This window comes from Pongo pygmaeus, chromosome 10 (genome assembly GCF_028885625.2).
Source record: "Pongo pygmaeus isolate AG05252 chromosome 10, NHGRI_mPonPyg2-v2.0_pri, whole genome shotgun sequence".
Lineage (NCBI taxonomy): Eukaryota > Metazoa > Chordata > Mammalia > Primates > Hominidae > Pongo > Pongo pygmaeus.
In genome coordinates, this window is record NC_072383.2 from 122,445,570 (window position 1) to 122,472,923 (window position 27,354).

General features: G+C 46.3%; 2 protein-coding genes and 1 pseudogene across 6 annotated transcripts in view; 2 read left to right on the forward strand and 1 right to left on the reverse strand.

Moving 5' to 3' along the window:
- Positions 1-11,215, forward strand: part of TCTN2 (tectonic family member 2) — a 38,359-nt gene extending 27,144 nt beyond the window's left edge. For all 4 annotated transcript variants that reach the window (XM_054444604.2, XM_054444605.1, XM_054444606.1 and 1 more), the window contains 5 exons: positions 2,218-2,324; positions 7,348-7,504; positions 9,535-9,660; positions 9,794-9,882; positions 10,414-11,215. In XM_054444604.2, coding sequence (XP_054300579.1) covers positions 2,218-2,324; positions 7,348-7,504; positions 9,535-9,660; positions 9,794-9,882; positions 10,414-10,523 — 589 coding nt within the window. In that variant the 3' untranslated portion in view covers positions 10,524-11,215. The remainder of the gene's footprint in view (positions 1-2,217; positions 2,325-7,347; positions 7,505-9,534; positions 9,661-9,793; positions 9,883-10,413) is intronic.
- Positions 11,216-15,114: 3,899 nt separating this feature from the next.
- ATP6V0A2 (ATPase H+ transporting V0 subunit a2) overlaps positions 15,115-27,354 on the forward strand; it is a 45,097-nt gene continuing 32,857 nt past the window's right edge. The window contains exons 1-3 of one of the 2 annotated variants that reach the window (XM_054443984.2): positions 15,115-15,477; positions 21,377-21,455; positions 25,080-25,177. In XM_054443984.2, coding sequence (XP_054299959.1) covers positions 15,361-15,477; positions 21,377-21,455; positions 25,080-25,177 — 294 coding nt within the window. In that variant the 5' untranslated portion in view covers positions 15,115-15,360. The remainder of the gene's footprint in view (positions 15,478-21,376; positions 21,456-25,079; positions 25,178-27,354) is intronic. The other variant, XM_054443986.2, reaches the window with a different exon arrangement.
- LOC129010136 (large ribosomal subunit protein eL27-like) lies at positions 23,969-24,365 on the reverse strand (annotated as a pseudogene).

Sequence of the window (27,354 nt, forward strand, 5' to 3'; positions counted from 1 at the left end):
GTTGTGTGTTTTTTTTTTTTGTTCAGATGAAGTCTCACTTTGTCCCCTAGGCTGGAGTGCAGTGGTGCGATCTCAGCTCATTGCAGCTTCTGCCTCTCAGGTTCAAGCAATTCTCCTGCCTTAGTGTCCCTAGCAGCTGGGATTACAGGCATGCACCACCACGCCTGGCTGATTTTTTTTTTTGTATTTTTAGTAGAGACGGGGTTTCACCATGCTGGTCTCGAACTCCTAACCTCGAGTGACCTTGCCCATCTCGGCCTCCCAAAGTGCTGGGATTATAGGCGTGAGTCACCAAGCCTGGCCTCATTGGAACCTCATACTCCTAGAGCTATGAAAAAGGCCAGAGCAAGATATAACTGGGGTGATTAACTTCTTTTTTTTTTTTGAGACAGGGTCTCACTGTGTTTCCCAGGCTGGGGTGCAGTGGTGCAATCATGGCTTACTGCAGCCCCAACCTCCCCAGGCTCAGGTGGTCCTCCACATGCCTTGGCCTCCTAAAGTGCTGGGATTACAGATGTGAGCCACTCTGCTGGCCTATATTCTGTTTTTTTTTTTTTTTTTTTTTTTGGAGACAGAGTTTCACTCTTGTTGCCCAGGCTGGAGTGCAATGGCATAATCTCGGCTCACTGCAGCCTCTGCCTCCCAGGTTCAAGTGATTCTCCTGCCTCAGCCTCCCGAGTAGCTGGGATTACAGGCATGTGCCACCTCGCCCGACTAATTTTGTATTTTTAGTAGAGATGGGGTTTCTCCATGTTGGTCAGACTGGTCTCGAACTCCCGACCTCAGGTGATCTGCCCACCTCAGCCTCCTAAAGTGCTGGGATTACAGGTGTGAGCCACTGTGCCCAGCCTTGTTTTTTTTTTTTTTTTTTTGACAGTAGCTATCCTGATAGATACTAAGTGGTATCTCATTGTGGTTTTGATTGCATGCATTCTTTTTGCTTGTTTGTTTTTTGAGACAAGGTTTTACTCTATCACCCAGACTGGAGTGCAGTGGTGTGATCACGGCTTGTTGCAGCCTGACCCTCTTGAGTTCAGGTGACCCTCCCACTTCAGCCTCCCGAGTATCTTGGAGTACAGGTGTGTGCTGTAATGCCTGGCTGATTTTTCATATTTTTTGTAGAGATGGGATTTCACCACGTTGCTCAGGCTGCTCTCAAACTGCTGGGCTCAAACGATCCTCCTGCCTTGGCCTCCCAAAGTGCTGGGGTTACAAGCATGAACCATTATGCCCGGCCTGCATGCATTCTTACACACGTTTTATCTGTTACATATCCCAAGATGTGTAGTTCTTTGGGAAGCAGGAAGAAATGGGGGAAACATTGAGAAGTTAAGGAAAACTGGTATAAATTATTGGCAGCAGCTCCTGATTATAGGTTGTGAGGCCTGAGTCCGTGGGCAGAGTCCCTCTCCTGCATTTCATGAGATTTGTACCCTCTGATGATAGTACTGGGAAGGAGGGAATGCTACGTTCCAACTCTTAGTCTTCACTTAATTTTATGACTCAAAATTCCAGCTAGATATTTAGGTTACTTTTACTGTTGGATCACTCTGGCCCACGAATTTATCCTGGTAACTTGATGTGTGCTCTAACTACCTCCTAAGTTTGGTGACAGTCGGCAGAGTTTGTGAACCATGTGATTCCCAACTTAAGTTACTAACTTTTTTTTTTTTTTTTTTTTTTTGTGAGACAGGGTCTTGCTCTGTCACCCAGGCTAGAGTGCAGTGGTACGATCTCAGCTCACTGTAGCCTTAACCCCACCAGGCTTATGCGCTCCTCCCACCTCAGCCTCCCGAGTAGTTGGAAATATAGGTGCATGCCACCATGACTGGCTAATTTTTATATTTTTTGTAGAGGCAGGGTTTCGCCCTGTTGCCCAGGCTGGTCTTGAACTCCTGAGCTCAAGCAATCCTCCCACCTCAGACTCCCAAAGGGTTGGGATTACAGGAGTGAGCCACTGCACCCAGCTAAGTTACTAACATTTTAAGTCTAAAGTAAATATTGCTTCTGTATGTCCTCCCCCAGGTGTGTAGGTCCATCCTGGGAAGGCCATCAAACACACCTAGTCCATGGGTGACACCCAGCAAGTTTTTAATGCCAGTTCCTCTGGCAGTTTTTAATTTAGGCACTTGGAAGTGAAACCCGGACATTCACTGGAAATGACTTTAGGACAAGACCTGCTGTCCATGAGCTGAGAAATATCTTACTCTCTTGCAGGGAGAACACTGTTGAAAGACTTGATTCACTAATGCAAGCGACTCACGTTGCAATGAGAGGCAACTCCGATTACGCTGATCTTAGTGATGGCTGGCTCGAAATAATACGTAAGTCAAACCCGGGTACAATAAAGCCTGTAACTTGGTTGCTGTGACTACCAACTGTAGTCGCAGCATTAGAGCTCAACCCAGTAGGTCATCTTCCTGAGGCTTGACTGCGACTTAACTGGATGTTTGCCCAGGGGCTAGCTCTCCAGGCAGGAAACTTGGCATGTCTTTTTCTTCTTATTCACAATGACTTTTTTGGTTTTTTGTTTTTGTTTTTTTGAGACAGGGTTTCATTCTGTCACCCAGGCTGGAGTGCAGTGGTGCAATCACAGCTCATTGCAGCCTCATCCTCCCAGGCTCAAGGGATCCTCCCGCCTCAGCCTTCCAAGTAGCTGGCACCACAGGTGTGCACCACCACATCTGGCTAATTTTTTGTATTATTTGTAGAAATGGGTTTCGCCATGTTGCCTAGGCTGGTCATTAACTCCTGAGCTTAAGTGATCTGCCCACCCCAACCTCTTAAAGTGTTGGGATTACAGGCATGAGCCACTGCGCCTGGCCAACAACAGTCTTCGTGAAAGAAAGTCTAGGCTGGGAGCAGTGGCTTACACTTATAATCCCAGCACTTTAGGAGGTCAATGCAAGAGGATTGCTTGAGGCCAGGAGTTTTTTTTTTTGTTTTTTTTTTTGAGACGGAGTCTTGCTCTTGTCACCCATGCTGGAGTGCAATGGCACAACCTCGGCTCACTGCAACCTCTGCCTCCTGGGTTCAGGTGATTCTCCTGCCTTAGCCTCCCGAGTAGCTGGGATTACAGGCGCCCACCACCACGCCTGGCTAATTTTTGTGTTTTTTAAATAGAGACGGGGTTTCACCATATTGGCCAGGCTGGTCTCAAACTCCTGACCTTGTGATCCACCTATCTCGGCCTCCCAAAGTGCTGGGATTATAGGTGTTAGCCACAGTACCCGGCTGAGGCCAGGAGTTTAAGACCAGCCTGGGCAACATAGTGAGACCTTGTCTCTACGAAAAATTTAAAAAATTAGTCGGATGTGGTGGCATGTCCCTGCAGTCCCAGCTACTTGGGATGCTGAGGAAAGAGGATCTCTGGAGCCTAGGAGTTTGAGGCTACAGTGAGCTCTGATTACACCACCACGCTCCAAACTGGATGACAGAGCAAGATCCTGACTCTAAAAATAAAACAAAATAAAATAAAATACATTAAAACAAAGTCCAAGCAAGGTTTGAAGATTTTTAGTGCACTTCAGTTTGCATTGCTGTTTTTGATTGCCAGGAATACAGGCATTTGAGAATTGACTTTGTAATTTTTAAAGGTAATTTTGTTAACTTAAAAGAAAATAAAGTGATTGAAAATATTGTGATAGAAGCCAGACACAAAAGACCACATATTGTATGACTCAATTTATATGCAATGTCCAGAATGGGCAATGTATAGAGACAGCAGATTAGTGGATGCCGGAGGTGGAGGAGTTGGGAGGAAATGGGGAGAGACTGCCGTGGGTAAAGGATTTCTTCGCAGAGTGATAAAATGTTCTAAAATAGAATCTGCTGATTGTTACACAGCTTTGTGACTATACCAGAAACCATCGAATTGCACAATTTAAGTGGGTGGATTGTATAGTATGTGAATTATAACTCAATAAAGCTGTCAAGAAAGAAAGTAATTAAGGTGCAACAGATCGGCCAGATGCGGTGGCTCACGCCTGTAATCCCAGCACTTTGGGAGGCCGAGGCGGGTGGATCACGAGGTCAGGAGATCGAGATCATCCTGGCTAACACAGGTGAAACCCCGTCTCTACTAAAAATAAAAATAAAAAAAAATTAGCCGGGCGTAGTGGCAGGCGCCTGTAGTCCCAGCTACTCGGGAGGCTGAGGCAGGAGAATGGTGGGAACCTGGGAGGCGGAGTTTGCTGTGAGCCGAGATCGCGCCACTGCACTCCAGCCTGGGCGACAGGAGTCTCACACACACACACAAAAAATGGTGCAACAGATCTAATAATAGCAGGGATCATGGGGGCCAGATAGAAAGACTTGACAGCCCAGTGCCTTTGGCCAAAGGTATTTGCAGTGTTGAATTGGCAAGTAGATCGTACACAAAGGGAAGAAGATATACCACATGTACATGGAATAAAGGTAAACCAGACTTTAAAGCTTCTTCACCAGGCCCGATTTCACCTCCGAATCCAAAAGGTCCTTTGAGCATGGAGATCCAGCTCATCGAGTTATGTTGGAGAGGCCTAAGGTCACAGTGAGTTTTGGCAGAGCTAGAATGAAAACCTGGGGTTCCAACCTCTTTCCTCTGTTCCCTGGTAGCAAGTTAGGTAATTTCCCGGTTTCTTGGGGAGTCTTGAGTCTGTAAATACTTTGAATAGAAAGCTTTTTTTATTGAGCTAATTAATGGAATTGCCTTTTAGGACCAGAAAGAGCCCAATGAGTGTGCGCATCTGCTTTGCCCCTGCCCTGCTCTCCCTGCAGATGCTGCTCTGCCCCTCTCCTCTGCCTGGTGGGTAGGGATCAGCCCTCTGGATCCTGCCCTCGCCCTTTCCATCCCCTCTGAGGTCAGCTAGGCTCAGTGGGATGGAATTCACACAACGGCTCCTACAGACACACACCTGTATTGTGCACACCCCTTGTGATTGGGGTCATGGTGATGAGGACCCTCCCTTCCCCCTCTGTGGTCGTGGATCATGTGATATGTCTGTGAGTTTGAGGTGCCCCAGACCACTCTCTGACTTGGGGAGGGAGTCCTGTTGGACCGCCACCCCACGGGGCACTCAGGCTGCTGTTTGCTCATCTAGCTGGTGCTCAAGGCACTGGGCCCAGACCTAGATCCTCATTTGCAAACGGAAGCCAGAGGTCGAGCTTGTCAAGCCCTGGGCTTTGCCACCCAGGCCAGCTAGATAGGCTATGGAATGACCCTGAGGGCTGGAGAAAAGTCAGCACTTGGGAAATAAACGGTAGAGAAAATGTCCAGCGGAGAACCCAGGTTAATGAGGTACGAAATCAGCGTGGTGATAACATTTTGTTGCCTTCAAGGTGGAAGGGGTTAACTTTTATTTCATGTCTGAGCCAAAAAGCAACCTTGATCCTGGTTAATAAGCAGAAGAGAAGTGGTGTTGACACATGTATAAGGAAATTAGACATAAAACAATGTTACTGACCTTCGGAATCCCTGAAGGAGCAAAGAACCCCCTTCAGAGGAGCCATAGAACCTACCCTACTTCCTCTCATTGACCTTGCTGGGTTTTCTCCAAGATGAACGTAAATTCATTTCTCATTCATTTTCATTCTCTTCCAATTGTATTAATACTATGGTAACACATTAGGAAATTACTTACCTATCTAATATATACTAATTAAAGTCCTTAGTGTGGATTTTGTTTTATTATTATTATTTTTTCAACTATTATCATTATTTTTTTTTGAGATGGAGTCTCATTTTGTCACCCAGGCTGGAGTGCAGTGGCATGATCTCAGCTCACTGCAACCTCCACCTCCCAGGTTCAAGTGATTCTCCTGCCTCAGCCTCCCAAGTAGCTGGGATTACAGGCGTGTGCCACCATGCCTGGCCAATTTTTGTATTTTTAGTAGAGACAGGGTTTCACCATGTTGGCCAGGCTGGTCTCGAACTCCTGACCTCAGGTCATCCACCCGCCTGAGCCTCCCAAAGTGTTGGGATTACAGGTGTGAGCCACCACGCCCGACTGATTTTTATTTTTATTTATTTATTTATTTATATTTTGAGACAGAGTCTCGCTCTGTCACCCAGGCTGGAGTGCAGTGGTGCCATCTTGGCTCACTGCAACCTCTGTCTCCTGGGTTCATGCCATTCTCCAGCCTCAGCCTCCCGAGTAGCTGGGACTACAGGCACCTGCCGCCGCGCTTGGCTAATTTTTTGTATTTTTAGTAGAGACGGGGTTTCACCGTGTTAGCCAGGATGGTCTCGATCTCCTGACCTCATGATCCGCCCGCCTTGGCCTCCCAGAGTGCTGGGATTACAGGCGTGAGCCACCGCGCCCAGCCTATTTTTATTTTTTGAGATGAGGTTCTCACTCTTGTCCAGGCTGGGGTGTAGTGGTGCCATCGTGGTTCACTGCAGCCTTGACTTCCCAGGCTGAAGCAATCCTCTCACCTCAGCCTTCTGGGTAGCTGGTGTGTGCTACGGGTGTGTGCCACCATACCTGGCTATTTTATTTTTCTCGAGAAGACAGGGTTTTGCCATGTTGCCCAGGCTGGTCTCAAACTCCTGGGCTCAAGCAGTGCTTCTACCTCGACCTCCCAAAGTGCTAGGATTATAGGCGTGAGCCACTGTGCCTGGCCTAAAGTTGTTAGTATGGATTTTAAATGTCTTACACAGCTTTTACTAGAACTGTGACTGCATGGAATAACGATGGCATTTTACTGCAATTATATATGTTTCTGTTAAAAGGCTGGGTAGATTTCAGTGGGAGCTTGGAAACTGAATGATGATTTATGGCTTTAATATGTGGGTCAGGGCTTTTAAGTTCCAGTGACTGGCTAACATACAAGGAAACTTTTTTTTTTTTTTTTTTTTTTGAGACGGAGTCTCGCTCTGTCGCCAGGCTGCAGTGCAGTGGCATGATCTCGGCTCACTGCAAGCTCCGCCTCCCAGGTTCACGCCATTCTCCTGCCTCAGCCTCCGAAGTAACTGGGACTACAGGCAAGCACCACCACGCCCAGCTAATTTTTGTACTTTTAGTAGAGACAGGGTTTCACCATGTTGGCCAGAATGGTCTCGATCTCTTGACCTTGTGATCCGCCCGCCTCGGGTTCCCAAAGTGCTGGGATTACAGTGTGAGCCACCGCGCCCGGCCCATACAAGGAAACATTTTAAACACAGTTTTTATTAGTGCCATCCTATGCCTTGTAGACTTTAAGGGATAACACAGTTAGGGACTGACAAGTAAACTAGAGCCTGTAAGAGACTAAAGCCTCATTAATGTGATGCCTGCCTGATATTATTCCTCATTTTGGTTATTATGACATTGTAGGAAAACTTATCAAATTAATCTTTGAAAAGTGCATAACTTAACATTTCTATAGGTGTAGATGCCCCTGATCCAGGTGCAGACCCGCTGGCTAGCAGTGTGAACGGCATGTGCCTGGATATTCCTGCTCACCTGAGCATCCGCATCCTCATCTCGGATGCTGGCGCAGTGGAAGGGATTACTCAGCAGGAGATACTTGGCGTAGAGACAAGGTATGATCACATCTTGGATCACTGTAGTTTAGAGAGAGTCAGGAAAGTTGAGAGCATTCCGAACAAGGGGGAAATGTTTATTTAGAAACTGATTGTTTATTTACAACTTGCAATTATTAGCAAGATGTTTATATGCACATATGGAATATGTATGAACTATGTGTATAATGGAGACTTATTCTCACAAGTATTTATAAAGCCATGTGTAAGAGAGTCTGCAAGGTATTTTAGGGAGTACAAAGATGAATAAAGTGCTCCTTAGTGCTAAGTATATTTTGAAATCCATGAATGCAACTGATAATCTGATCAGAGAATATTGTCTGTGGTTAGAGACTTTGGCAGCAGATAGGTTCAAATCATGGCTGTCCTACTTAGCTGTGTGGCACTGGCCAATTACTTAACCTTTCTGAGCTGTAGTTTCCTCCTCTGTAATATGGTGATAATGCCTTTATGTATCAAGCCTCCATCAGTTTTTTTTTTTTTTTTTTTTGAGACAGAGTCTTCCTCTGTCTCCAGGCTGGAGTGCAATGGCAAGATCTTGGCTCACTGCAACCTCCGACTGTCTAGTTGAAGCGATTCTCCTGCCTCAGCCTCCCGAGTAGCTGGGATTACAGGCATGTGCCACCACGTCCAGCTAATTTTTGTATTTTTAGTAAAGACAGGGTTTCACCCTGTTGGCCAGGATGGTCTCAATCTCCTGACCTCATGATCCGCCCGCCTCGGCCTCCCAAATTGCTGGGATTACAGGCATGAGCCACCACGCCCAGCCTGCCTCCATCGGTTTTAAGTGACAGGTGCCCAGTTCATACTGACTTAAGCAAAAAGGGGAGTTTATTGGTTCAAGTTCAGAGTAATCCACATACAGCTAGTTCATGGTTCGTGGTTCCAGTGTGGTCAGGGATCTTTTTGTTTTCGTGTCTCAGCTCCTCTTCCTTTGGGTTGGCTTCATTCTCAGAGAGGGTCTCCTCAAGAGATGGCGAAGATCAGCACCAGCAATCCAGGCTTATGTCACTGCAGCAAGTCCAGTGGGGAGAAAGCCTGTTGACTCCTCTTTCTTTTCTTTCTTTTTTTTTTTTTTTTTGAGACCGAGTTTTGCTCTTGTTGCCCAGGCTGGAGTGCAGTGGCGCCATCTTGGCTCTCGGCAACCTCCACCTCCTGGGTTCAAGAGATTCTCCTGCCTCAGCCTCCTGAGTAGCTGAGGTTACAAGCACGTGGCACCTTGCCTGGCTAATTTTGTATTTTTAGTAGAGATGGGGTTTCTCCATGTTGGTCAGGCTGGTCTTGAACTCCCGACCTGAGGTGATCTGCCTGCCTCAGCCTCCCAAAGTGCTGGGATTACAGGCATGAGCAACAGCACCCGGCCCCTCCTCTTTCTCAAAATAGATCTGGGCAGACTTTTATTGGTTCAGTTTGGGTCATGTGCTCCTTTCTGAACCAATCCCTATGACTGGGGCAATGGACAGCTCTTATTGGCTAGGCTCAGGTGATGGGTGCACCTCTGGATTAGGGCCAATTCCTTCTGCTCCACTGAACTGGGAATGGAGAGTGGTGGCTCTGCAAGGGAAAATGGGAGTGCAGTTACCACCGCAGTACTCTTTTGAGGATAACATGAGATGGTGTGTTGCAAGCAAGTTATCTCTGTGCCTCGAACGTGGAAAGCCCTCAATAAGTGGCTAGCTGCTGCTTTTATTATTACATTGTTTGAGAAAAACAGGTGATGAACAAAGGTACCTTTGATAGCACCTGTATAAAATGCACTGGCTGGAGAGGAGTGAGACTGACAACAAGACTGGCAGATGTTGCTGGGCGACAGGCCCATGAGGGGTTATTAGGAGTTTCTCTTCTCTTTGGATCTGTCTGTGGAAATGGTCAAAGACCATGGACAAATACAAAGAAAAAACAGCCCAGGTAGAATGCGAAACTTTTTAGGAGAACCTCAGGTTATACTGTGATTGCATCCATTATCTGCTGTTCTTGGTGGAATAGAACTGAATGGTGGCTATGCTGACCATGTGATCTTTCCCTCCTAGGTTCTCCTCAGTGAACTGGCAGTACCAGTGTGGGCTTACCTGTAAGCACAAGGCCGACCTTCTCCCTATCAGTGCATCCGTCCAGTTTATTAAGATTCCTGCACAGTTACCCCGCCCCCTGACGAGGTACTCCAGTTGCTCACCTAGTTGACATTAGGAAGCAGAAAAATATATATTTGAAAATAGGAAGTTTATTCCTTTAATCAAGTTCTGATACTTCTCACTTGTAGTTTTTGTAACCCTCTAAAATGTTTTCTAGATTCCAGATCAATTATACAGAGTATGACTGCAACAGAAATGACGTGTGTTGGCCGCAGCTTCTATATCCATGGACTCAGTATTATCAAGGTGGGGTAAAACAGATTTCTATGACCAATTATGTTATGTCAATTTAAAAAAATTTTAAAATGATGTCTAAATGTTACAGAAAGCATAAAACATATAGAAACTTAAAAAAAATGTACGGATAATATTGCCACTTGGAAGTGATCACCATTACTGTTTTGGCTTAGTTTATTTCTACCTACACTGTTTTTTTTTTAGACAGAGTCTTGCTCTGACACCCTGGCTGGAGTGCTGTGGCACAATCTCAGCTCACTGCAACCATTGCCACCTGGGTTCAGACGACTCTCATGCCTCAGCCTTTGGAGTAGCTGGGATTATAGCACCAACACGCCTGGCTATTTTTGTATTTTTAGTAGAGACGGGGTTTCACCGTGCTGGCCAGGCTGGTCTCGAACTGGCCTCAAGTGATCCGCCCTCCTTGGCCTCCCAAAGTGTTAGGATTATAGGAGTGAGCCACCACGCCCAGCCTATACCTACACTGTTATCAAAAGAGTTAAGAAATACTGCGGTTTAATTTTGTCCATTGTTTTTCAGGGGAGCCGCATTCTCAGTGTGTTGCTAAGGGCTTACTGTTGCTGTTGTTCCTCACGTTGGCCTTGTTCCTCAGCAACCCCTGGACCAGAATATGCAAAGCCTATAGTTAGACAACCACCTGGCTTTTTTTTTTTGAGATGGAGTTTTGCTCTTATTGCCCAGGCTGAAGTGATCTCGGCTCACCGCAACCTCCTCCTCTTGGATTCAAGTGATTCTCCTGCCTCAGCCTCCGGAGAACTGGGATTACAGGCATGCACCACCACGCCTGGCTAATTTTGTATTTTTAGTAGAGACAGGGTTCCACTGTATTGGCCAGGCTGCTCTCAAACTCCTGACCTCGTGATCCGCCCGTCTTGGCCTCCCAAAGTGCTGAGATTACAGGCATGAGCCACCGCACCCGGCCTTTTTTGTTTTTGTTTTTGTTTTTTTGAGGCGGGGTCTCACTCTGTCACCCAGGCTGGAGTGCAGTGCACAATCTCGGCTCACTGCAATCTCTGCCTCCCAAGCAATCCTCCCACCTCAGCCTCTGGTGTAGCTGGGACCACAGATGCTCCACCACGCCTGGCTGTATTTTTGGTAAAGACGGGGTTTTGCCATGTTGCCCAGGCTGGTCTGTAACTCCAGAGCTCAGATGATCTGCCCACCTCGGCCTCCCAAAGTGCTGGGATCACAGACGTGAGCCACTGCGTCCAGTCCATCTGACTTCTCAAAGACTTTAGACCTTGACTTCAGTGATTTGTTGTAGTCTTGTATGCTTCTCTATAAAATTTTAATAAATGAAATGTCTCATTTTTGTAGAAAATTTTTATTAAGTGCCCTGTGACTTTAATTCATATATGTAGCTATCCAATGCAGAATGAATATTCTCATCGCTGGCCTGGACTGAATAAAATGCATGAGAAGAACTCAAGAAATGTTAGAAATTTTAGCTTATCACAAATTAGTTAAAGTCATAGGAGTTTTATTTATACCAGAGAGAATCAGTCTTTTCTTTAGTTTTTAATACATTTGTGTTGATTGATGTTTCCCATATTCCATAGAAAGGATTAAGAAATCCTTAAAAATGCATGTAATACAAAACCACAAAATAATTGGTGGGGAAAGATGTCGGGGCTGCGGGAGGAAAATAATAAGAGAAAAGTAAAACAAAACCAGGGGCACATGTGAGCCCTTAAAATATATGCCAAAGGTTGCATTTAGCAGAGGCGGACCCCTAATTCATTATTTATTTATTTTTTAGAGACAGGTTCTCCCTCTGTTGCCCAGGCTGGAGTGCAGTGGCACGATCATAGCTGACTGTAAACTCAAACACCTGGGTTCAAGCGATTCTCCCCCAAGTAGCTGAGACTACAGGTGTGTGTGCCACCACGCCTGGCTATTTTTTTTTTTTTTTAGTAGACGGGGGTCTCGCTATGTTGCCCAGCCTGGTCTCAAACTCCTGGCTTTAGTGATCCTCCCACCTAAGCCTCCCAAAGTGCTGGGATTACCAGCAGGAGCCACCATGCCCAACCAAGATCCCAGTTTACAAAAATCCAAGAACGATTAGCTATAGGAATTATGAAATCTATTCATTAAAAATTAACTGGTTCATCAATGAAGGACAGTTTTTCCTAGCTGAGTCTTGACAAATTTCTCCCATGGGCCCTCACATGGGAACAGTCAACCCCACTCAGTGGGGAGAATGGAATTGTTTATTTATTTTTTTTTTGAGACACAGTCTTACTCTGTTACCCAGGCTGGAGAGCTGGAGAGCTGTGGCACAGTTACGGCTCACTGCAGCCTCGACCTCCTGCGCTCAAGTGATCCTCCCACCTTAGCCTCCCAAGTAGCTGGGACCACAGGCTTGTACCTGGCTAGTTTTTGTATTTTTTTTTTTTTTTTTTTTGTAGAGAAGGAGGTCTCCCTATGTTACCCAGCCTGGTCCTGAACTCTTAGGCTCAAGTGATCTACCTGCCTCAGCCTCCCAAACTGCTGGGATTATAGGTATGAGCTGCTGTGCCCAGCCCTGGAATAGATGTTTTTAGCCACGGTCCTACAGTGGCCACATGGCACATCACCTGTAAGTTTTCTTTGAGTGCCAGGTAACTTAGTTGTTTCAGATGGATTTTGTATGTTATTTAAGCCTAATTTTGAAAAATGATTATTTTCCCTTTTATACTTTTTGATCGAATTCCTAGTGCCTGCTGATACCCAGCACCACATAAAATGTGCTGTTTCATCTTCACTGCAGAGTTCCTGCCCAGGGGGAATTTCGAATTTTCCTCCAGTCTTAAGTCCATTTTCTTTTTTTTTTTTTTGAGACGGAGTCTCGTTCTATTGCCTAGGCTGGGGTGCAGTGGCGCGATCTTGGCTCACTGTAAGCTCCGCCTCCCGGGTTCACGCCATTCTCCTGCCTCAGCTTCCTGAGTAGCTGGGACTACAGGCACCCACCACCACGCCCAGCTAATTTTTTGTAGTTTTACTAGAGACGGGGTTTCACGGTGTTAGCCAGGATGGTCTTGATTTCCTGACCTTGTGATCCACCCGCCTCGGCCTCCCAAAGTGCTGGGATTACAGGCGTGAGCCACTGCGCCCGGCCTGAGTCCATTTTCAAATAGGGGGATGAGCTAGTCACTGCAGAGGTCATAAGTATCTGCATGATGGAAATACTGTGAATTTCAGCATCTGTACTGTGGTGGTGTTGGGCCTTCACCCGACCCCTCTAGGGCTGACTCAGGAATCTGGGTCAGTACTGGACTGATGGAGCTGGGGTCTGAGTCAATTATTGTCTGAACTTCAGCCATTTGAATTCACCCTCACAGTTCTCACTGTATCTTTTTGTTGTTGTTGTTTCTTTTGAAACAGAGTGTCACTCTGTTGCCCAGGCTGGAGTCCAGGAGTGTCATCTCAGCTCACTGCAAGCTCCACCTCCCAGGTTCAAGCGATTCTCTTGCCTCAGCCTCCTGAGTAGCTGGGACTACAGGTGCCTACCACCACGCCTAGCTAATTTTTGTATTTTTTTAGTAGAGACGGGGTTTTGCCATGTTGGCCAGGCTGGTCTCGAACTCCTGACCTCATGTGATCCACCTGCCTTAGCCTCCCAAAGTGCTGGGATTACAGGACTGAACCAGGGCACCCAGCCTAGTGTAACTAGCTTTGGATTTCAGGTATTTATGGAAAATAAATTTAAAACTTCCAAATGACAGGTAATTTAGCCTGATTTTGTGGGCTTTGTGAGGACACCTTTGTACTTAAAAGAAGGAAAAAACTCAGTTTGGCAGTAGAATGGGATCTGGGGTGTCTATGGTTTTAACTTTTCTAAGTTTATACATTTATGTATGCATTCATGAACTATTTATTGAGTGGCTACTATGTGCTGGGGCTTGGAGATACCACAGTGGCAGAAACAATGTCCCCCCACCTTGGTGGAGCTTCCATTCTAGCAGGGAAGACTGGCACTAACACACAGACAAGATAATTTCAGATGGTGGCAGGTGCAGTGAAGGAAGTAGAACAAGGATGTGACTCCGAAGTAGAGGGGCCAGAGACAGTCTCAAGGAAGGGGATATGTAAGCAGAGACTCGACTGGGACAGCGGTGAGGTTGCTGTCTGTGAGGGAGCCCCTGCTTCCCGGTCAGTGTGGGGAACATACACTAGGTGCTGTGTGATTCCATCGACAGGACAAGCCTGCAGCTGGCAAATCTATTGAGACAAAATTGTCCTGTGGTGGCCAGGCTGGGCGGGAAGGGGAGACTGCAACTGAGCAGGAGGAGTCTTGCGAGGTCGGTGGGAAATGTTTGAAAACTGTATTGGGATGCTGGCTGCACACTCCAACTTCACGAAGAAGCCCAGGATCCCTCCAGGCGGCGGATCACACCTGTAATCCTAGCGCTTTGGGAGGCCAAGACGGGAGGATCGCTTGAGTTCAGGAGTTTGAGACCAGCCTGGCCAACATGATGAAACCCCTTCTCTACAAACATTTTAAAAACAAATTAGCCGGGTGTGATGGCGCGCGTCTGTAATCCCAGCTCCTCCAGAGGCTGAGGTGGGAGGATCGCTTGAGCTCAGGAGGTCAAGGTTGCAGCGAGCCGAGCTCGTGCCGCCACCGCACTCCTCCCTGGGCCACAGAGGGAAACTCTATCCATAAAAAACCAGCAGCAGGGCCGGGCGCAGTGGCTCACGCCTGTAATCCCAGCACTGGGGAGGTCGAGGCAGGCGGATCACCTGAGGTCTGGAGTTTGAGACCAGCCTGGCCAACATGGTGAAACCCCGTCTCTATTAAAAATACAAAAAAATTAGCTGCACGCGGTGGCGCGCGCCTGTAGTCACAGCTACTTGGGAGTCTGAGGCTGGAGAATCGCTTAACCCTGGGAGACAGAGGTTGCAGTGAGCCGAGATCGCGCTACTGCACTCCAGCCTGTGGGACTGGGCGAGATTCCCTCTCTCTTTCTCTCTCTCTCTCTCACACACACACGCACACACACACACGCAGCAGCATAGGGTCGCGCACTAGGAACGGGTGAGCTTCGCGGCGTGCACACTCGGCGAGACTCCTCCAGGAAAGCCGGGGAGCCGCGCGGGATGCAGCTCTGCGTCCGGTCCAGCAGAGCGCCAGCTGCAGTGGTCGTACCCGCTGGGTTCGCGCTGGTTGGCCCTGCCGCCACGGCGTGCGGCGGCAACCTTGGGCGCCCATTGGTCGGCCGGCGGGGGGGGCGGGACGCGGGGGCGGAACCGGAACCGGCGGTAGCTTGGGGGCGGGACCTCGCGGACTGCTGTGGCGGCAGCTGGAGCGGCGGCCGCGGTGGCAGAACCGGGGTGGCCGCTGCAACCTGGAGCCCCGTGGTGCGGGGCCGCGGCCAGGCCACAGGAAGAGCTCGAGGCCCGGGCCGCACCGGCTGAGTGTGCGGGCCCGCGCGGCTCGGAGCCGCCGCCGCCCGTCGAGCCCCTCCGGGCGCCGATCGGCCCGCCATGGGGTCCCTGTTCCGGAGCGAGACCATGTGCCTGGCGCAGCTCTTCCTGCAGTCGGGCACGGCCTACGAGTGCCTCAGCGCCCTGGGCGAGAAGGGCCTGGTCCAGTTCCGAGACGTGAGTGTCGCCTGGGAGACGCGGGCCGCACCTGCTCTCCTGGCGCCCCCCATCCCGCACATCGCTGGGGCCCTCCCGCTGGGAGCACCGAGGAAGGGCGCGCCCCGTCCCCATTGCCCAGACGGGGAAGATGACGCCCCAGCTCAGCGGCCAAAGCTTCCCGGAGCGCGGGGCTGACTCCAGGGTCGCCGGCGGTCTGTGTGGTCGGCGGCTGCTCTGCCCCAGTTAGTTAGGATCGCCTCTGTGTGGTCTTCATCAGCTTGGGGCACCGAGCTCAGCGGGAGAACAAATCCCACAAAGGCCTCTTGGAGTCCTTTTGGAACTTTACGGGGGTTAGGGGGGCACATTAACCAAATAAATAGGTCAACCAAAAAAGGTTTGCCATAAAGAAAAAACGGGGTGATGTGAAGGTGATTCGGGTGGGAGGTGCGTTTGAAGGGATAGTCGAGGAAGCCTCCCGGAGAAGGTGATATTTCAGCTGAGACCCAAATAGAAAGGAGCCAGCCGTGGGGAAGATCTGGGGAGAGGGTCCTTGTTGGAGGGAACAGGAGGAGCCCAGACAGAGCCTGAAATGGGAAGGAGCTGGATGTCATCTGCTTGAGGAGAGGGATTTTTGTCTGTTTTGGTCACTGATGCTTAATGCTGTACATACCATTGTGTATAAGGACTTAAGAACTCAGTCATTATTTGTCGAGTGGAAGCTGTCTCCCCAACAAGTAATAATAAACATTTGTTTGTCTGTCTGTCCATTTACTTGTTTATTGTTTGTCTCCACCAAGGGACTGTCAGCCTCTGAGAGTAAGTACCTTAACGCAGTCCTTGGCAGTCATTGGCATCGATAGGCATTTGTCGAATGAACAGACAAGCTTTTCTTGACTGCCCGCTATGTTCAGGCACTGTTTTTGGTGCTGGAGACTCGGTGGTGAGCAAGGCAGACACAGTCCCTGTGTTCCTGGAGCTTCCAGTGTGGGAGGAGACAGATTAAACACACTCTGATTATGAGCTGTGATAAGTGCTAAGAAGGCAAAGAACAGGGTGTGGAAGGGAGACCGTGAAGCAAGTACTTACTGACTGAATTGAAATCCAGTCAGGCGAACATTTTATTTCCTGGCCACCACTTTCATCTGACTGTTTCCCTTAATCTTCCTAAGGTGTCCTTAATTTCAAGAGGTATCAGCCCTACCCCAGATCTGATATCCGTTGATATCAGATATCTAATACCAGATCAGTCCCATAAGGCAGTTGCAAAGTCATGGAGAAACTCCTGAGTGACAGGCGAGGGTGCAGGTAAGATGCAGGGCGGGTCCTGCTTCCTGGAGCCACTTCTGCAGTTGTACCCATTCACCTGATGGATGCTGCGCTGATCTGTGAGTAGCACCCAAAACATTCAGGCAACAGCTGCAGGCGCAGCAGGCTCCTACTTTTGTAACAGGTAGATGTTTTCCTTCCGGTTAGTACTCAAGCCAAGACACTTATCACACTTCAGTCTTACAGGTTTGAGCAAACGTACTAATCACTACAAAGGTTCCAGTTTCAATAAGCACCACTACCTCCAGTCATAGAGTGTACCTGGGATCCTTTTCAACTGAATGTCAGTGAAAGGAGAAGAAAGTGCTGTTCATCTTTTTCCAGAAGGAAGTAAAACTAAGGTCGCTGCGATGAGTTCTTGTGTGGTGCTAGGTTTTCAGTGTGTCTTCAGCCTGAGTTTCCTACTGACTTTGTGGTGACCAGATGGGATCACTGTTAGTAACCCTTGCAAGGGAAAGGGGGGCAGGTGGTGACTTCCATGGTGACAGCTAGTGGGAAGTACCTGGAAAAGAAAGGTCATTCAGCTGATGGGGAGGACTCCCTGAAGGGAAAGTTCTCACTTTTGTTACAGTTCTCAGTCTAAGAACAGGTTTCCTCTTTAGTCCTTCAGCTGAAGTGGGAGTATCAATGGGTGTGAATATCAGAACAAACAGCACCAGGTCTTCTCTGCTGGTTTTACTAGGTTAAATGTGCCTTGAATTGAATCTACATTAAAATGTACCTTATTCCATTAGCCTTGAATTAGGGTACTGCCCTAAAAGGGAAAAAAACCCCAAAATTTATAAAAGAAACCACACAATAGAAAAGAAAAGTTAATATGTCTGGGCGTGGTGGCTCACGCCTATAATCCTGGCCAACATGGTGAAACCCTGTCTCTACTAAAAATACAAAAATTAGCTGGGCATGGTGGGGGTGTGTCTGTAGTCCTAGCTACTCTCAGAAGGCTGAGGCAGGAGAATCACTTGAACCCAGGAGGCAGAGGTTGCAGTGAGCTGAGATCGCGCCACTGCACTCTAGCCTGGCAACAGAGCGAGACTCCGTCTCAAAACAAAAAACAAAAAAAAAAAGTTAATATATGTAAGCTGGTGATGGTGGTGTATGTATGTGAAATCCATGTTTGTATTATTGCCACAGAAATTTACCTCTTTATAAATAAAGATTCTACTATTTGTAGAAACATCATGTCCATTTAGAGTTAATCACTATTTGATATTGAAGGAAGAAAATGAAAGCTGAGAAGTAGTATCCTGTGACAGCTTTAGACACAGAACTTCCTTTCCAACAAGTTCCATAGAACTAGATTGTGTCTGAATCATTAGTAACTTGGAAGTGGGTACTTTTAGTTTGACCTCCAGAAACAAATGAGAAGGTGACAAACAGAAGTGAAATTAGAATTTTTACCTTTCTTCTGGTTCTTTTAAAAAAAATCCCCAAAAAATGAACAAGAACTGAGTCAAACACTGAGTAGACACTTACCAGATTGAGCAGTTTCATGTCAAGTTGTATCTTAACTGTTTCTTGAGAGTGCCCAGTACAAATCCTGGATGGAATAAAGATAAATTTCGTGTCTTAAATGGCTTTCAACATGAATGATATACTGTAAATTTTTAAAGTATGAAAGTAATAGATGATCAGTGTGAGAAATGTGGAAAACATAAGAATAGTAACATACCTTGCATGATCCCAACGCCTAGAAATTACCTTTAACTTTTTGGCTAATACTGGACAATCAACATTTCTCTAATAATGTATATGTACCCATATATATGTATTTTTATATAATTTGAACCACACTGAAAACATCCTAATCTGCTTTACACAGAAATCATGACTAACTTCCTAATTTTATTAAATATTCTTTTACAACTTTTTAAAATTGTTTTAAACTTTGTATTATAAGAAGTAGAGGGAAGAGTACAGTGTACCCCCATGTACCCATAAATGTAAACTTAGTTTTATCTCACTTCCCAGACTAGATCATTTTGAAGCAAATCCAAGATATATAATTTAACTTTTCAACAAGTATCTCTAAGAGATGAATTTTTTTTTTTTTTTTTTTGAGATGGAGTCTCATTCTGTTGCCCAGGATGGAGTGCAGTGGCACGATCTTGGCTCACTGCAACCTCTGCCTCCCACGTTCAAGTGATTCTCATGCCTCAGCCTCCTGAGCAGCTGAGATTACAGGCACACACCACCACGCCTGGCTAATTTTTGTATTTTTAGTAGAGACGGGCTTTCACCATGTTGGCCAGGCTGATCTCAAACTCCTGACCTCAAGTCATCCGCCCACCTCGGCCCCCCAGAGTGCTGGGATTACAAGCATGAGCCACCAGGCCTGGTCTAGAAGATAAAAAATTGTTACCAACATTGTACCTGAAAATTTAAATAACATTTCTTAATATAATATAATCAAATACCTGGTCATATATACACAACTTTATTGAGGTGTATGGTAGAGTTTACCCATGATTTTTAGAAAGTTTATGGAGGCCGGGTGCAGTGGCTCACACCTGTAATCCGGGCACTTTGGGAGGCTGAGGCGGCCAGATCACTTGAGCCCACCAGTTTGAGACCAGCCTGAGCAACATGGCGAAACCCCATCTCTACCCAAAATACAAAAATTAGCCGGGTGTGGTGGCATGTGCCTTTAATTCCAGCTACTCGAGAGGCTGAGGCAGGAGGATTGCTTGAACCTGGGAGGCGGAGGCTGCAGTGAGCCGAGATCGCGCCACTGGACTTCAGCCTAGGCGACAGTGAGACCTTGTCTCAAAAAAAAAAAAAAAAAAAGAGTTTATGGAGTCATGCATCCATTGCCACAATTGTTTTAGAACATTCCATCACCCCAGAAGATCCTTAATGCTCATTTACAGTTAATCCTTATTCCTACCCCTGCACCCCCAGCACCCACTAATCTGCTTGCTGCCTCTAGGGTTGTCTTTTCTGGACATTCCATGTAAGTGGAATCACACAGTATGTGGCTTCTTGTGTCTGGCTGCTTTCACTTAGTATGAAAGTCATCCAGGGTGGGCGTGGTGGCTCACGCCTGTAATCCCAGCATTTTGGGAGGCCGAGGTGGGTGAATCATCTGAGGTCAGGAGTTTTGAGACCAGCCTGGCCAACATGGTGAAACCCCGTCTGCTAAAAATACAAAATTTAGCTGGGCGTGGTGGCACTTGGCTGTAATCCCAGCTACTTGGGAAGCTGAGGCAGGAGAATCACTTGAACCTGGAAGGCGAAGGTTGCAGTGAGCCAAGATCCTGCTACTGCGTTCCAGCCTGGGCAACAGAGCGAAACTGTCTCAAAAAAAAAGAAAGTCATCCCTGTTGTTGCATGCGTCAGTAGTTCATTCCTTTTTATTGCTAAGTAGCATTCCATTGTGTGGATATAGACTGTAATTTCTTTTCTTTTCTTTCTTTCTTTTTTTTTTTTTTTTTGAGACAGGCTCTTGCTCTGTCATCCAGGCTAGAGTGCAGTGGTGTGATCACTGCTCACTGCAATCTCGACCTCCTGGGCTCGAGCAATCCTGCCACAGCCTTCTGAGCAACTGGGACCACAGGCGTGCACCACCAGGCCTGGCTAATTTTTTATTTTTTGTTGAGATGGTGTCTCACCATGTTGCCCAGGCTGGCCTCAAACTACTGGCCTCAAGTAGTCCTCCCACCTCAGCCTCCCAAATTGCTGGGATTATCAACGCGAGCTGCTGTCCTGGCTATAATTTCTTTAACTATGCTACTGTAATTTCTTGAACCAGTTTTCTATTGTTGGATTTTTGGGTTACATTTTTTCTTTTTCCCTGAGATTGATGTTGTCATAGATAGATTTTTATCTGTTTCCACAGCTTTTTCCTTAGGTTAAATTTTCTTCATGGGGTATTGCTGGGCAAATAATCATTTTCAGGATTTTTTCTTTTTTGAGACAGGGTCTCACTGTGTCACCTGGGCTGGATTGCAGTGGTGCGATCTCGGCTCCATCCAACCTCTGCCTCTCGGGCTCAAGCAATTCTCATGCCTCAGCCTTCCAAGTAGCTGGGATTACTCAGGTGCGCCACCATGCCCGGCTAATTTTTTTTTTTTTTTTGAGATAGTGTCTTGCCCTGTTGCCCAGGTTGGAGTGCAATGGCACGATCTTGGCTCACTGCAACCTCCGCCTCCCGGGTTCAAGCGATTTTTCCACCTCAGCCTCCCGAGTAGCTGGGATTACAGGTACCTGCCATCATGCTTGGCTAATTTTTGTGTTTTCGTAGAGGTGGGATTTCACCATGTTGGCCAGGCTGGTCTTGAACTCCTGACCTCAAGTGATCCGCCCGCCTCATCCTCCCAAAGTGCTGGGATTACAGGCGTGAGCTACTGCCCTGGCCTAATTTTTGTATTTTTAGCAGGGTTGGGGTTTCACTGTGTTGGCCCGGCTGGATTTTCAGGCTTTTTTGGTAACAGTTGACAAATTGCTCTCCAGAAAAGTTGTGTCAGTTTATAGTTTCATTCAATAGTATACAAGAGTGTACATCCCCCAAACTGTGGTGATGTTTTATTTTTTACATAAAAGTATTTTTAAATTTTAGAAATTTAAACCATATTTTTCATCCTTTTCTCAGCTCAACCAGAACATAAGTTCTTTCCAAAGAAAATTTGTTGGTGAGGTGAAGCGGTGTGAAGAGCTAGAGCGAATATTGGGTAAGTTTATTTTCTGATTTAATAACTTAAATAATTACCTTTATATAGGCAAACCTTGTTCGGTTTAAAAATATTGGAAAATATAGACAAGCAGAAAGGAAAAAAAATTGTATTCTCATTCAGAAGCAATCACGGTTATGTAGGCATGTATTATTTTTCTGTATTTTTTATTCATCTATAAAAGTAAAAATTTACAAACATAACGGCCTGGTTGTTTTGTTGTTACCCTTGTTTTTTACTTAACAGTGCTTACTATACTATAACATCTTTTCGTGTCAGTAGACACAGATATTTACCGATCGTCGTTTTTGATGGCAGCGTACTATTTGATTGTATTAATATTAATGTGTGGTGGCTTATTTAACCGATCCCTTGTAGTTTATTATAACTTAAAAACATTGTACATGTTAATAAGTTACTTAATTTAAAATTTTATCAAGGAACAAGGGAGGTGGGAATGGCAGATAGATTGGTTGACAATAATTTCCTTTTTCTCAGGGCTTCCTTTGCCAGTGTGTTAGATCAGTGCTGATAACCATTTCAACTAAGTAGCCCAGGGCCACTTCTTTTATCTCTAAAATCTTTACCATCTTAGTCTGGTAGTAGTCATTATCAAATCAAGCCTTGAGGTTCTCACTGAAGTGGAGGGAAAGTGACAGTCAACTGAAGGACAAAGCTTGTTTTTTTTTTTTTTTTTTGAGATGGAGTCTTGCTTTGTCACCTAGGCTGGAGTGCAGTGGCATGATCTCGGCTCACTGCAGCTCCGCCTCCTGGATTCCAGCAATTCTCCTGCTTCAGCCACCCTAGTAGCTGGGACTATAGGTGCGTGCCACCACATCCGGCTAATTTTTGTACTTTTAGTAGAGACGGGGTTTTACCATGTTGGCCAGGCTGGTCTTGAACTCCTTGTTAGGGAGAAACCTCCCCAAAAAAGCTTCTTGGTACTGCCAACACTTCCCCCAAACCTCTCCGTGCTGCCCACCCCTCCCCCTGAGCCCCTTTAACATTTCTAAGCCCTTATCTAGGCGCCCCTGAAGCCAGGAAACTTCACTTATCAGACCTTCCTGTGATAAGCAAAACACAATTACAAACCATCCGGACCACACAGGGAGGTTGTGGGAAGCCTAAACAAACTTTGCTTGCAGCCTCCTGTAAGTTCCTTCATCTAGCTGCTACCGTAAAGGTCACAAGGTGATACATGGCAAAGTTAACCAACAAACGACCCCAGGATCTCTCTCCCCCGTATAAACCCCTCATTTTGTAAGTTCAGGGCTGCCTCCTCTGTGGTGGAGCAGCCGGCAGGTTCAATAAACTTACTCGCCTGACTTTGGGTCTATTCTTCCTTTCTCTCGGCTGACCTTACACTACTGACCTCAGGTGATCTGCTGGCTTCGGCCTCCCAAAGGTCTGGGATTACAGGTGTGAGCCACCACGCCCAGCCTATTTTTTTTAAACTGGGGATTTTTAAGAGTAACAGGAAATTTTAGTCATCTGAAATCTAGTCCTATTCATATTGCTTGAGGTCCTAGTTATTTGTGTGGCTCATGTATGTTAGTGGCACCATATTCCTGTCTTTGCAACCTGGGCGAGTCATTACATAGATGGTGTATTCAGAATGAGGGTTTTAAAGGCAAGGCAAATGTGATAACACATTAGGTATATCCAGGACTTCCTGTAGCTTAAACTGTTTCAAAAGAATGCAGGGCTGGGCATGATGGCTCACGCCTGTAATTCCAGCACTTTGGGAGGCCATGGTGGGAGGATCACTTGAGTCCAGGAGTTTGAGACCAGTCTGGGCAACATACTGAGACCCTGTCTCCACAAAAAATAAAATTAGCCAGGCATGGTGACATGTGCCTGTAGTCTTAGCTACTCGGGAGGCTGAGGTGGGAGAATTGCTTGAGCCCAGGAGTTTGAGGTTATTGTGGGCCAGGATGACACACCACTGTACTCCAGCCTGGGCAGCAGAGTATGACCCCATAAGAATGCAGACTTAAAACAGTGAAAAAAGGACCTCTCAAGGAAATTTATGTGCGCCAGGCATGGTGGTGCACATGCCTATAGTCTCAGTTACTCTGAAGGTAGAGGCGGGAGGCTGTCTTGAGCCCAGGAGTTCAAGGCCAGCCTGGGCAACATAGTGAGACCCCTGTCTCTTAAAAAAAAAAAAAAAGAATAAATTGAAATATAAATTGATTAAAACAATTTGCATTCATTTCTAGAAACCTCTTAGACCCAGTGCTTCCTTTGCTATCTTAGTAAGACAGTTTCTTTTCTTTTTCTTTTTGTTTTTCCTCCTTACTTCTTTACCTGCCTCTGTCCCTCTGTAAACCAGTTAGTAACACTTCTAAATATTAGGCCTGATAATGACTAACAGATATTGTGACTTTTAGCCTAAGGAAAGGAATGCTTCATGGAATTGAAAACATAAACCAAATAAAGTAGTTAATTTTGGCTGGTGTACTATTAGTTTCATGAATCTAGGTTTTTTTTTTAGTGACTGAAACAAAAAACATCTAAAACCACAGCTTCTGGAAGAACCGCTTGTTCTTGCCAGTCTTGTTCCACTCTTTGAACTTGACTTTGGCCTCCCATTGGGCCTTGCATTTAAGAGCAGGGTCTCTGAAAACCTGATGGTTTTGTCCAAGGGGATCGCCACAGGGTACTCTGTGGGCATGAGGTCATTATAGTTATAAACCTTCACAAAAGACTTGACCTTTGACCTCTTGGCAATCTTCTTGCCCATGGCAGCTGTCACTGTGGGAATAATGGTCTTTTTTAGCCACCAGAGCGTGGCTGCAGGTGTGGTCTGAGGTGCCATCATCAGTTTTCTTCATGAGGATTGGCTTTGTGTCCAGAGTAGTGTCCGGCCACGACTGGCACCATTTTCCCAGGTTTCATGAACTTGCCCATTTCTAGGGCCGCCCTGACACTCGCCCCCGAGGCTGCCAGTGGCAGCAATTGCAAGACCCAGCCAGGCTTTTGAATCTGGTTTTTAACTTCAGTGGTGAAGCAGTGCAGGTTGTCCTCAGCCACAGCCTCAGGGCTGACTGGGAGCTGCAAGAGAGCCTGGCTCTTGGTGCCGGGTGGGTTTCCTGGCAGTGGTTGTGATTTTCTTGTTGGACTGATGGATGCCCTTTTCTTTCTGAGGGCATCTGCGAGAAGTCATGTTGCCAGCTCCCGTAGGGGCTATTGTAGGTCTATCACTTGGGTAATTCCTGCACTTCCAAGTGCGCCCCTAACCTCTGCTTCATTCTGCCGATGTGGAGATGGCTGTGACTCAAAAGTTCTTTAACTAGAATATTAGAAATGAAAAAAATGGGGTGGAATTTCAGAAAAGGTTTATCCAGGTTGTTGTTCATTCTATTTATTTATTTTTTAAGTCACTAAGAAATAGAAGAGGTTGTTGTTTATTTTGTCACTGCATGCAGATCTCTCTAGGCAGCATTATTTTTGGAAACAAGGTTGCAAAAAGTGACCAGTAAGTCAGTTGGAACAAGCAAGATTTTTGTGCATTTAGACATTGATTTTTAGATGGCTTGGGAAACGTTGGGCTTTAAAATGTTTCTGACTGAAATGTATTATAGTACGTTTTAGTATCTAATTGTTTAACTTTTATTTTCACAGTGTATTTGGTACAGGAAATTAATAGAGCTGATATTCCCCTTCCTGAAGGAGAGGCCAGCCCTCCTGCACCACCCCTGAAACAGGTTCTAGAAATGCAGGTAACTTGCTTCTGACGAAGCTGGTTGCAGCCATTGATCTCAGGGGCTGCTTACTTACTTATTTGATGTTGTCTAATGCTTTTCTGCCTTTCTTCTCAAAACCATGGAAGATGGTGCTCTCTCTAGGCAGAGAGATTAAAGACCGCTATTATGATTAACCCTCAGTAATAGATTATCTGTATTAAACTTTAACAGTAATTCAGTTTTCTTTTACAGTGTAAGGCATATGCTTCCTTTCCAGGTGGTAGTGAACAGAGGCAACAAGAATCAGGCCATCAAGCCTGGTTCATGATCCTGTTTCAGAAAGCTCATCCCAGGGTCACCCATGCCTTAGCTGCCTCTTCTTGTGCAAGGAATTGAGGCTTCGGTGGTGTGCCTTCACAGTCCTCCCACATTTACCCTGGCCCTTCCCCTCTAAATTTTGGAAGCTGGTATGCAGTCTGCGGGTTGTCTCGGGTGGGCAGCAAGCAGCGTTCTGTCACCGTGAGTTACCTGGCTGGTGTGCTGGGGATACTTGTGTCCCCGGTGAGAACACTCACCTGTGCTGTTTATTAGTATCCTCCGTGAATTCATTCCTCACCCCGTGGAGTAGGCCGGAGCTCTTGATAACTCTTCTAAAACAATTATCATTGTGTAACTGAAGCCATTCAGTTGCGGGCTCCTCTGTTTGTTTATCTGGGAGGAAGTCTTTCATTACTTGGTGCAGGAGACTCCGGAGAGAACTCTCCAACCAGATGAGTAACAGCAGTCATCTGGCTTGGCCTGTTCGATGGGTCGCTTGTGATGTAATTACAAACATAGTGATGACTGTGTACAGTGCTTGTAAGGCAAAGCAGAAGTAGTGAATGTAGTATGTTAAGTGATTTGTTTGAATACAAGTTTTCATTGACTCAATGATTTGCTTTACAGATTTTTGCTTCTGTTATTTTAATACTTGTGTTTTTAAGGATGTTTAGTATGTAACTAATTATTAAAGATTCTCATGAATTTTTTTTTTTTGAGACAGAGCTTGCTCTGTCGCCCAGGCTAGAGTGCGTGCAGTGGTGCGATCTCGGCTCACTGCAGCCTCTGCCTCCCAGGTTCAAGCAATTCTCCTGCCTCAGCCTCCCAAGTAGCTGGGATTATAGGCACGTGCCACCATGCCCGGCTAATTTTTGCATTTTTAGTAGAGACGGGGTTTACCATCTTGGCCAGGCTGGTCTTGAACTCCCGACCTCATGATCCACCCGCCTTGGCCTCCCAAAGTGCTGGGATTACAGGCATGAGCCACCACGCCTGGCTGATTGTCGTGAATTTTTATCCTCAATTAATTGTGTAAATGTGAGTGCATAGAAACTCATATGCTAGAGACTAGGAAAATAAGTTAGAAAACATTATCTAAATATATTCTGTGTTGCAAAAAAAGGAAATGTAGACTTAAAGAGGAAGAGTCTTTGATGCGTGATATGAATAAGCAGACAAAGGAAATCCGAGAAATGACAGCACCCGTGGTTAGAGACAAGGGCCAGTCTTGGGGGTCTCATGCTCATCACAGCCTCTGGAATGTTTTAGCTCATATGTGGCGTGAACTTCACAGAAATTACCTGAATTAATATGAAACAATAAATGCGCCTATTTATTTATTTACTTTGAGAAGGAGTCTTGCTCTGTCACCCAGGCTGGAGTGCAGTGACATGATCTTGGCTCACTGCAACCTCCATCTCCTGGGTTCACGTGATTCTCCTGCCTCAGCTTCCTGAGTAGCTGGGATTACAGGCACATGCCACCATGCCCAGATAATTTTTTTGTATTTTTAGTAGAGACAGGGAGGCCGAGGCGGGTGGATTACCTGAGGTCAGGAGTTCAAGACCAGCCTGGCCAACATGGTGAAACCTCGTCTCTACTAAAAATACAAAAAAAATTAGCTGGGCGTGGTGGGGCACACCTGTAGTCCCAGCTACTCGGGAAGGCTGAGGCAGGAGAAACGCTTGAACCCAGGAGGTGGAGGTTGCAGTGAGCCGAGATCGTGCCACTGCACTCCAGCCTGGGCGACAGAGGGAGACTCCATCTCAAAAAAAAAAAAGAAAGAAAAAAACAAAACAAAACAAAAAAACCCCACTGTTTTTGGTATACTGCATGAAGATTATTGGAATCACACTTGGAACTAATTACTACCCTCTTAAGTAACCATTATTTTG